Here is an 11,756-nt window from a genome sequence, read left to right as displayed (position 1 = left end):
AAATAAAAAACAGAGAAAGATATGAATTTACACCTAGTAATTCGTCCGAATTCAAAAATTGCAGCATACTTTGCTACTGTAATTTTAGTTTTGCAGTAGACTCCTGTGTTGCTCCTCGGGCTCAGTCTCTCTCCAAGTGAACGATACAACTGAGAAGACAGAAGATGTTTGCAACAGACTGTAATGTTTCTTGACAGGTGCAATATTTCATATTTCACAAAGTGTTAAAACTACGAAAAAATAGAGATAAAATTGCAATAATCCCCTACCGCTTTTCTTGGCTTCCTCCATCGTGTCTTCCTGGGTGTCCTTTATTTCAGTGTAATCAGCTCTGCTCCCTCCTGTGGCCCCGTAGTGCTCTCTGCTCAACTGACCATGCAACACAAAACAATGACAACAAATTACGTTTTTGTGGCTTCCTAAAAATGTTGAACTGTATACAATTTCAGAACAATAATAGATACACATTAAAACACTTATTTTACTCTAAATCAGGGGTGTCGAAAGTACGGCCCAGGGGGCCATTTATAGCTCTCCATTTGTGTACAAATAAAGATAATACATTATTAATGAGATATATGATCAGATATTACACAAATGTGTTTGTCACTTGTCACCCAAAGCTAAGATGTCAATGTTTTGTTAGGATAGCTTAGCATATACGGGCGACAATTCATGGTTTTGTGGTTACCGTATGCACGCACTTCATAAATCATTAATTCTGTACAAAAGTAAAAACTTGTTATGTGCATGCGGCGGATGAATACGCAGTCACTAGTCATGCGTTACTACTCCACGGAAGGAGGGCAATATCACATTGTTCCAATATCATTTTGTTCCTATTTGCTCTTCTTTTTTCCCCTTTATGTCTCCTAAACATGCGTCAAAAGAAAAACAAATGAAAGTGAAAAGTGAAGTGAGACTAGACATTGTAAAATGCAAAAGCCATTAAGAGGGCTAAATATGGTATCTTTCAACATGTGAAAATATACTCCTCTTACTGTGCAAGCCAACCACAGTTTCAAATTTATATTTCATTTCATTCTTGAATTTTATTACTGTATTTTATCATTTCTTTCATGTGTTCTGTGTACAGTGTGAGGGACTTCGATGTTAATTTTGCAATACCGGTACATCGTCAACAATAGAATGGCACTCGTATGTAGACAGAGGCCCTTGTGTATTAACTTATATGATGTATTAACTTGATGTTAGCATTTTAAGTGCACAAAATATACCAGAGTCTCTCCAGAGTCTTTTTTTTTTGTATCATTTAAAGCAAGGGTCTTCAACATTTTCCAAGTCAAGGACCCCCAAACTGATGGAGAGATGGAGCAGGGACCCCTCTTCAAACAGTATGTAGCCTGTATAAAATTGTGTTTTAAATTAAACTGGTCCTAAAGGCACCTTGTTATTTTGCAATACTAAGATATTCAAATAATATAATATAACGCCACTAATAGCTAGCTGGCAACTAACACGCTAATTAATCTCTGGCTGACACTTTGTGACCCAAACACCACTCAGTAAACAGCACATTAAATCTATAAAACAGCGTGTACTATTAGTGGGCATGTTGCGGGCGATTTACTAACATTGCATGTGCAATTGAAAAGTGGTGCAGACCGCCTTATTTAACTGAGAATTTTGCATGTCCTATACAGAGCATCACCACGGAGAACTCTCATTTACTGCACAATATTCTTATCCTATCTGTGGCGTTTGCTATGTTTTCAAACAAGCAGAAGACATGTACTGCTTTTTATGGGCATTTTAGAAGCATTCGTCAGGGGTGTCAAACTCATTTTAATTGAGGGCCACATCGCAGTTATGGTTGCCCTCAGAGGGCCGCTTTTAACAATGTGTAATATATGAATATACATGTGACCCCAAAAAGGGACAAGCGGTAGAAAATGGATGGATGGATATATAGATAATACATTAACAATATATTTTTTTACATAAGCTGCAAAAAAAATATTTACATTTTACTTAAAAAACTGGCAGTTCAGTCACCAGAATTTTACAGTAAAAGCAATGGGTTTTTTTTACAGCATATAAAATTTTTTTTTATAAATGGAATGGAATGGAAAAACAATACCACTGTTTTTAGCAGTAAAATTCAACCAAAAGAGCTGCCAGTTTGTTTGTTTTTAACGTAAAATCTTGTTGTTTTAATGTTTTTTTGGTTTGTTTTTTAATGTTTTAGTGTCTTACTGTATATGGAAAAAAAACAGTGCTAAAGTTGATTTTAACTCAGTTGGCGGAATTTAACCGTAAAATATATTGTCAATTTTACAGTCCACAATTTGATTGATAATTTGTTTTGAAATCATAAGTTAAGCAGATATTTAAGTCCAGTATTTATCTTGATTTTAACAAAAAATATTTTTGGAATACATGATAATATAATATTTAGATTTTGATAATATTGAATTTTGAAAGATATGCAATTGCATGCAGTACATGATTTTTAATGTCAAAAGGGAAAGAACAAATATATTTAGTAAGAAAAGGTTAAGCATTTTATTAACGCATATTGTTTCCAGGCCACATAAAATAATGTGGCGGGCCAGATTTGGCCCCCGGGCCTTGGGTTGGACACATGTGAGCTATGTTGACATCACCTTTTTTTTTATTTTACCGTTGAAGGTGCATGGGAGGTAGGCTTCACTACTGTGCTCAAGACGGGAAAAAATGCATACTTCAAGAAGTTTTTTTTATCATACAGAATATACTGTGTTAGCAATATATTTTCTATGTGAAAAAATGAACGTCATTGAAAAAAATTAAATGATCATCTATCAATTATTATAAATCATCTAGCAGCTATACAATTATAAAAGGATGTTGCTGAATAGAAAATGTGTCTAATATTTTTTTATTTCTGACCTTGCAAATATGTTGAAACGTAGGACGGAGGATTCTCGTCTCTCCTTCACGTGTCTTTGCAATGCGAGCTCTCCTCCCTGGTGGTCTAGTGGCTAGGATTCGGTGCTTTCACCGCCGTGGCCCGGGTTCGATTCCCGGTCAGGGAAAGCTATCCAACCCTTTACCATGAATTGATTAACGTGGACCCCGACTTAAACAAGTTGAAAAACTTATTTGGGTGTTACCATTTAGTGGTCAATTGTATGGAATATGTACTGTACTGTGCAATCTACTAATAAAAGTCTCAATCAAAATCAATCAATCAAACTCTCTTACAGCCGTGCGTGCAACTCTGTCAATTTGCACGTCCTTTTCAGATTGCTAAATAAAATGCAAAATACTGCTTCCAAAACGGTGATGAATATTAATGAATCACATTATGCTTGTTGTATAATATATTTACATTTTGTCCTACCAGTATTGTGGGCATTTTGATGATCACCATATATTTTGCATAATAATGAACACAGACGCAAAATGGATTGCACGCCCTATTCTGCTCGTTTAACAGACCGAATCCACATTGCACACGTTTACTAGATCAGTTTACACGTGTTTTCGTAGACGCAAAAACCTTTAGTAAATCAGGACCTGAGTGCGCTAATGGTGACATTTTTGCTAGCTGACAACTCGTACACAAATTGCAAGCTGACAACCGGCCAATAATTGCTAACTGACAAATGACATGCTAATCACTAGCTGACAACTGGTGCGTCAATTTATAGCTGAAAACTGGTGTGTTGATTTCCTGGGGAATATAAAGAACAAGCATATTTAAATAAAGTCTAATCAACCAAAAATTTCACAACCCCCTGCAGTACTTTTGCGAACCCGTGAGGGTCACGGATCCCCAGTTGAAGACCTCTGATATAAAGCAAGGTAATACAATCTGTGAATATGCAAAGGTTGTGAATGCTAAATGTAAAATTTGAGACCACTGCACTAATGTTCGAGGATAAATGGTCAATCCTAACCCATCGTCTGTTCCCTGCATCCTCAGCTTTCTGTCGTTTTCTTCTTTCTGCAAAAAAGCAAGAAATATCATGTGTACACGTGAGAAAATAATGCATTAACAACAAGTAACCAGAAAAGAGGAACACTTGGTTGCGAAATTATTTAAAACAGCAAGCAATGAAATGATGACACGAAAGTACCTCTCCTGAAAAGTTCCTTGCCTTCGTCCACGAGGTCGGAGGTCAGGTCGTCGTTAGTGACGTACTGGTGGATGCCCAGCAGGTTCAAGCAGCGAGAGCCCAGGCTGAAAACATGGAAGAATATTTCTCCAAAAAGAACGAATTACAGTCAACTGAACCTCCTGGTACCCTAGCACCTCCAAAACCCTCAAATCTAAACTCCAAACATCCCAGAACAAGCTAGTCAGGTTACTGCTAGACCTCCACCCCAGATCCCACCTCACTCCTACCCACTTCTCCAAAGTGGGCTGGCTCAGGGTGGAGGACAGAGTAAAACAACTTGCACTGAGCCTAGTCTATAAAATCCGCTACACCTCCCTGATACCGAAGTACATGTCAAACTACTTCCTTAACGTAAATGACCGCCATAACCACAACACCAGGGGGAGCTCCACTAACCACGTTAAACCCAGATTCCGATCTAACAAAGGTCTTAACTCATTCTCTTTCTATGCCACATCAATGTGGAATGCACTCCCAACAAGTATAAAAGAAAGGGCATCTATATCCTCCTTCAAAACCGCAATAAAAGTTCACCTTCAGGCAACTACAACCCTAAACTAACACCCTCCCCGGATTGTTAATAATCAAATGTAAACAATCCAATGCAGATACTTTTTCTTATGCCTTCTGATCTCTCTCTCTCTCTCTTTCTCTCTCTCTCTCTCTGTCCACTACTTGCTGTCCATATCCTACCAAGTCAGACCTACACTGTTCCAATATCCATTTCCCTGTTCTCAATTGTTGATGACTGATGATAACAACCAACCCCCCCCCCCACACCCCGGATTGTAAATAATGTAAATAATTCAATGTGATTATCTTGTATGATGACTGTATTATGATGATAGTATATATCTGATAGTATATATCTGTATCATGAATCAATTTAAGTGGACCCCGACTTAAACAAGTTGAAAAACTTATTCGGGTGTTACCATTTAGTGGTCAATTGTACGGAATATGTACTTCACTGTGCAACCTACTAATAAAAGTCTCAATTAATCAATCAATCAATGATGACATTAAAATGAACTAGATGAGGCAATTCCTGAAGGAATTGCGTGTGAATGCTCCAATGCTGAAGTTGAACTGAAATCCTGAAATTTTTTTAGAATTGTTGTAGTAGAGCACACAATTCCGAAACAGGCCGAATATTTTGAAGTTGGAATGGTTTGAATCAGATGAAAAATGTGGAAGTTGTGGAACTTTGAAGAATGTCCCATTCATTTCAATGAGAATTTCCCAAAAAATTGGGAATTTCGGGAAAAGCGGGAATTTTTTTGATAATGGTAAAAAAAAAAATGAATAGTCTAAATGAGTTGAAATGGTTGGTGTTGAAATCTTTCAAATCGGTTGAGAAATGTTGAAGTTGTAACATGATGAATTGAGAAATGGTATTACGGAGTTCCTGGAATTTCGGGAAAACCCAAAATTTTTCCAGTTAAGAAAATAACTGTTTTTTTCTCCTAATTAAGAGGAATGTTTTGATGGTAGAACGGTTGAAGTGGGTTGAAAAATGTGGGAGGAGTAGTCGCCAGAAAAAAGGGTGGAAGTAGGGCTTTGGAAAACCAGGAATTCTGGAAAATCCTGGAATTTTTTTTAAGTTGGAAAAAGACTGGTTTGAATTTCCAAGATGGTGGAATGTGTTGAACGTGGAATGGTATGGATAGGTTGAAAAATGTGTAAATGGTGAAAGTTTGAAAAATGGCCAATTCATTTTAAATGGGAGAAATGTCCCGGAAAATTTGGAATTCTGGGAAATCTGGGAATTTTTGGAATTTGTCAAGGAAAAGCCCACGATTCCCAAATAGGCTGAACAGGTTGAAGTTGGAACGGTTTGAATCGGATGAAAAATGTGGAAGGTAGAGCACGCCAAAATCTGGAGAAGAAGAAGTAGAGGGAATAATAATAAATAGATGCATTTTGGTGTAGAAAACCAAATGCTTTGGAGCATTCACACAATAAAGCTATGCAATAATATACAATTGTGCGTTTTTGACAATACATTTTATTCATTCTTGCAGTGGGTTAAGGTTTTTTTTTGTATATATATTTGTGCATAGAGGATTGGGTTAAGGTTTTTTTTGTATATATATTTGTGCATAGAGGATTGGGTTAAGTTTTTTTTTGTATATACCTGTATATTTGTGCATAGAGGATTTACTGCCACCTCAAAGTCTAATAGCAAAAAAAAGAAGACTTACTTGCACAGCGTGGCAAAGCAGAGAAGCAATACCAGCATGGGGTAGTAGATGTAGAAGCCGTTCGATATAAAAGAAAGCAGATGCATGGAGCCCATTATCTAGCAGAGACAAAACAATCAGATCACAATCATTGTAATTCGATACTACTGCAACTTGTGATGGGTGCCTGTCACATTTAAACTGATACAGGTATTTTTGTACCTTTTAATAAATGTAAGGGACAAGCGGTAGAAATGGATGGATGGATACAATTGTTTAAAAATAAACACCTAAATATTTGTATTTAACGTTTAACACTGAGCACAATTGTCCAGGTGTTATATTTAGTTTTCTTACACTAATGAGTCTCATTTGCAGGTATAGCAAACTTTGCACGCCGTTTCAATTCAAAGACATTAGATGGCAGTAGGCTACAGTGGACTCATGTATAAAAAGAGTATGGCCAGCTTGGTTTCAGACAATCTCAATGATTAGTCAAAAGGCACTCACTGTAAAGGGCACCATGACTACTACCAACTTTGAGCTGATGCGTGCTGCTCCACTCGCAAGAATTGTGGAAAGCTTTTACATCACTTTCCCAACAAGGTGCAAAGGAGACAAGTATGGGAGAGCCACCGATTAGACCGACTTGTGCCAGGTAAACACAAGACACAATGTCTGTATTTTGTTTAGGACTGAACACACATAAGCTAATACAAATAATAACATAAGACATTAATACATTTAAGAGATAGTTTGACAAAAACAGACTATCTTTGAACAGAAATACAAATAGACGGACATTGAAAGAGTAAAACAAAACACATTTTGAGAGTAATAATAGATGAGAAAGTCAACTGAAAAGCTCATTTAAAAATATACAACATAAAGTGGCAAGAAATATGTCAATAATGAATAGAGCAAAATATGTTCTGGACCAAAAATCACTCCACATTCTCTACTGATCGCCAGTGTTACCATAGTTCAGTTCAGATAGTGTAAGATTGTTCCACAGTCTGGGCCCTGCCACGGAGAAGGCTCTATCGCCTCTGGTTTTGAGTCTAGCCTTTGGGACAGCATGAAATGACATGGTGTGCAACAAAGTATCGAAAACCGTTTGATTTTACGTTGACTCCGTAGCCAGTAGTACCAACAGAATTCGGTCGGTATTGAATTTGGTACCCATTCCTAACTGCAACTTACTGAGGTATAGGATGTGTGTATGCGGTCCTGGTGGGAAACAGCAGGATCCATGTGGATCAGACCCAGGAAGTTGAGGCACAATGGAGGAGTCAGGCGACAGAAGAGCCTGAAAGGAGACACCAGAATCAGTGCATGCCGAATTAGGTTCATTGCGAGAGCCGTATCGAAAATGGTATATTTTAGAAAGGCATTTTACATTTTTATTTATTCATTTAAGTATGGGCGATATGGTCTAAAATCTATTTTGAGATATTTATTGCAGCCTCCTGCAATAACAATATAAATGACAATACAGTATATTATTTGGTATGTAAAGGATAATGAACCAGTTCAAAACAGGATACAAAGGCTCCTAATTTGACATATGGGGTAACAAATTGCATCATTTTCATTATGTTGCATTATTTTTAGAGATGTCCGATAATGGCTTTTTTGCCGATATCCGATATTGTCCAACTCTTGATTACCGATTCCGATATCAACCGATACCGATATATACAGTCGTGGAATTAACACTTTTTTATGCCTAATTTTGTTGTGATGCCCCGCTGGATGCATTAAACAATGTAACAAGGTTTTCCAAAATAAATCAACTGAAGTTATGGAAAAAAATGCCAACATGGCACTGCCATATTTATTATTGAAGTCACAAAGTGCATTCTTTTTTTAACATGCCTCAAAACAGCAGCTTGGAATTTGGGACATGCTCTCCCTGAGAGAGCATGAGGAGGTTGAGGTGGGCGGGGTTGGGGGGTAGCGGGGGGTGTATATTAGTGCTGCAAGGGGTTCTGGGTATTTGTTCTGTTGTGTTTATGTTGTGTTACGGTGCGGATGTTCTCCCTAAATGTGTTTGTCATTCTTGTTTGGTGTGGGTTCACAGTGTGGCGCATATTTGTAACAGTGTTAAAGTTGTTAATACGGTCACCCTCAGTGTGACCTGTATGGCTGTTGACCAAGTTTGCCTTGCATTCACTTGTGTGTGTGAAAAGCCGTAGTTATTATGTGACTGGGCCGGCACGCAAAGGCAGTGCCTTTAAGGTTTATTGGCGCTCTGTACGTCTCCCTACGTCCGTGTACACAGCGGAGTTTTAAAAAGTCATAAATTGTACTTTTTGAAACAGATACCGATAAGTTTAAAACCAATACCGATCATTTCCGATATTACATTTTAAAGCATTTATCGGCCGATAATATCGGCAGTCTGATATTATCGGACATCTGTAATTATTTTCTTAAAATTATTATTAATCTACTTGTTGATTTACTGTTAATATCTCGATTATTTCTGTTGTAACATGGTTCTTTCTATACTTCTGTTAAAATGTAATAAGCTCCTATTCTTCTGTTGTTTTGCACGATACCACAAATGTCCAAGTAGTTACAGGGTCAGTCTTGGTGTACCAATGCTGATACTTCAAATTTTCAAGATCATTGAATGATAACATTTTTTATCACAATCATAATCAGACCAAAACACAGGATGACGGTGTAACCATATCAAATACAAATTAAAATGTAGGTCCCTATTCCCTTTTACTACATACAACATTTTAATCAAAATATATTCAGTAGTGATAAATAACCAAACATAAGCAAAAACTACTATTGGTGCTGATTTAAATTCTTTGGTTTTTGCCCTCAAAGTATTCTTGTGTCCAGGGATTTATTTCCTTAGTTTGTAAACAATAACAAAAAACACAGCTAGAATGCATCATCAACATGCATTATCACAATATAACCATAGTATTAAAAAGCTCTATCGCAGGCCTAATTATATCGTTCATATCACATATCGTCTATATTGCGCAACCCGATTTAACAATATTTGTATTATTGGGGTTTTAGTCCAATGTTTTGGACCAATGTTTTTTTCTAAACCTTTTAAAATACACCCAAATTTGCACTGATTCAGATCACTAAACAGTAGCCTAATGGGACTGTGGACTATCGCCTCAAACCCGGAAGGGCCCGGATGTGCCTGTAGGTCACGTGACTACAACCCAGCTATAATGTTGACTGAGCAGTTTGTTTTTTACAGTTATTACAACAATGGTTCTGTTGCTGGTATGTTGTACAATATATAGTACTGTAAGATGGTTCCACTTTCTCATTCACTCCAAATCATTATCAACGTATTTAAAAATTACCTTTTTTCATATTTAGGTAATTGTAGTCCCTCTACAATTATCGCCTGCCTCCAATATATACCATATGTGTTGTTTAGGTAAATATACAGATAGTGTACTTAATGCTGCGACCACAAGTGTAGGAAACAAACCAATGGTGTGAAGAAAACAGAACATACATGCCGCTGAACTGCAGGCTGTAGGCGTCAGTCTGATGATGCGGCGCCAGGCAATAGTAGTTGAAGACCCGTATCCTAAACACCGTGGAGTAGACACAAACACACAGGAAGAGGACGGTGACAAAGCACAACCCCTGGTGGACAGAGAGAACAAAACCATAAAGTCAATTTTTTTGTTTTTTGTTGGTTTGTTTTTGTGTGAATAGGCACCGACCTCAATACAAATGTAGTTGCGTTGCTTTTCAGCCATCTGGATGAAAACAGCAAAAAGGGAAAGGACAGGCTGTGTGCTGAAAAAGGAGCACTCGGACCAGACGACCGCTACTGAGAGGAAACACAGCAACACTGCCAGCAGCCTGTAGAAAACCTGCCTGAACACACACTCCCAGTACCACTCTGGGAAACACACACACACACACACACAGTACGTAACTCTTGCATTGGAAAGTAAAGTTAACATTAGTACACTGACCCGAATACAAGATCCACCCATCCATATTCTATATTGCTTGTCTTCATTAGGGTCACGGACAGGTGTGCTGGAGACTATCCCAGCTGACTTTGGGCTACACCCAGGACTGATCGTCAGCCATTTGCAAGACACATTAAGAAATATCTCATTCGCATATATGGACTATTTAGAGTAGGGGTGTGGGAAAAAATCGATTCGAATTCGAATCGCGATTCTCACGTTGTGCGATTCAAAATCGATTCTCTTTTTTTTTTTAATTGTTTTTTTTAATAGAAAAAAAATAATATATATATTTTTATTTTTTTAAATGAATCAATCCAACAAAACAATACACAGCAATACCATAACAATGCAATCCAATTCCAAAACCAAACCCGACCCAGCAACACTCAGAACTGCAATAAACAGAGCAATTGAGAGGAGACACAAACACGACACAGAACAAACCAAAAGTAGTGAAACAAAAATGAATATTATCAACAACAGTATCAATTAGAGATGTCCGATAATATCGGTCTGCCGATATTATCGGCCGATAAATGCGTTAAAATGTAATATCGGAAATTATCGGTATCAGTTTTTTTATTATCAGTATTGTTTTTTGTTTTTTTTATTAAATCCACATAAAAAACACAAGATACACTTACAATTAGTGCACCAACCCAAAAAACCTCCCTCCCCCATTCACACAAAAGGGTTGTTTCTTTCTGTTATTAATATTGTGGTTCCTACATTATATATCAATATATATCAATACAGTCTGCAAGGGATACAGTCCGTAAGCACGCATGATTGTGCGTGCTGCTGGTCCACTAATAATACTAACCTTTAACAGTTAATTTTACAAATTTTCATTAATTACTAGTTTCTATGTAACTGTTTTTATATTGTTTTACTTTCTTTTTTATTTAAGGAAATGTTTTTAATTTATTTATCTTATTTTATTTGATTCATTTTTTTAAAAAGTACCTTATCTTCACCATACCTGGTTGTCCAAATTAGGCATAATAATGTGTTAATTCCACGACTGTATATATCGGTTGATATCGGTATCGGTTGATATCGGTATCGTTAATTAAAGAGTTGGACAATATCGGCATATCGGATATCGGTAAAAAGCCATTATCGGACATCCCTAGTATCAATATTAGTTACAATTTCAATATAAAAGTGATTAAAAATCCCTCATTGACATTATCATTAGACATTTATAAGAACAATAGTGTCACAGTGGCTTACACTTGCATCGCATCTCATAAGCTTGACAACACACTGTGTCCAATATTTTCACAAAAATAAAATAAGTCATATTTTTGGTTCATTTAATAGTTAAAACAAATTTACATTATTGCAATCAGTTGATAAAACATTGTCCTTTACAATTATAAAAGCTTTTTACAAAAATCTACTACTCTGCTTGCATGTCAGCAGACTGGGGTAGATCCTGCTGAAATCCTATGTATTGA

General features: G+C 36.8%; 1 protein-coding gene and 1 non-coding gene across 3 annotated transcripts in view; one reads left to right on the top strand and one right to left on the bottom strand.

The window, feature by feature from the left end:
* LOC133632969 (G-protein coupled receptor-associated protein LMBRD2B-like) overlaps window positions 1–11,756 on the bottom strand; it is a 29,914-nt gene that overhangs the window by 562 nt on the left and 17,596 nt on the right. For both annotated transcript variants that reach the window (XM_062025847.1, XM_062025848.1), the window contains exons 10-17: window positions 10,033–10,214; window positions 9,819–9,952; window positions 7,514–7,619; window positions 6,332–6,429; window positions 4,086–4,189; window positions 3,906–3,952; window positions 270–369; window positions 70–149 (exon numbers count right to left, since the gene is read on the bottom strand). In XM_062025847.1, coding sequence (XP_061881831.1) covers window positions 85–149; window positions 270–369; window positions 3,906–3,952; window positions 4,086–4,189; window positions 6,332–6,429; window positions 7,514–7,619; window positions 9,819–9,952; window positions 10,033–10,214 — 836 coding nt within the window. In that variant the 3' untranslated portion in view covers window positions 70–84. The remainder of the gene's footprint in view (window positions 1–69; window positions 150–269; window positions 370–3,905; window positions 3,953–4,085; window positions 4,190–6,331; window positions 6,430–7,513; window positions 7,620–9,818; window positions 9,953–10,032; window positions 10,215–11,756) is intronic.
* Window positions 2,967–3,038, top strand: trnae-uuc (transfer RNA glutamic acid (anticodon UUC)). The gene has a single exon. It is a non-coding gene; the product is annotated as a tRNA-Glu (tRNA).

Source organism: Entelurus aequoreus, linkage group LG17 (assembly GCF_033978785.1).
Source record: "Entelurus aequoreus isolate RoL-2023_Sb linkage group LG17, RoL_Eaeq_v1.1, whole genome shotgun sequence".
NCBI lineage: Eukaryota > Metazoa > Chordata > Actinopteri > Syngnathiformes > Syngnathidae > Entelurus > Entelurus aequoreus.
Note: the sequence above shows the minus strand (reverse complement) of the source record. Positions and strands in the feature narration are given on the sequence as shown.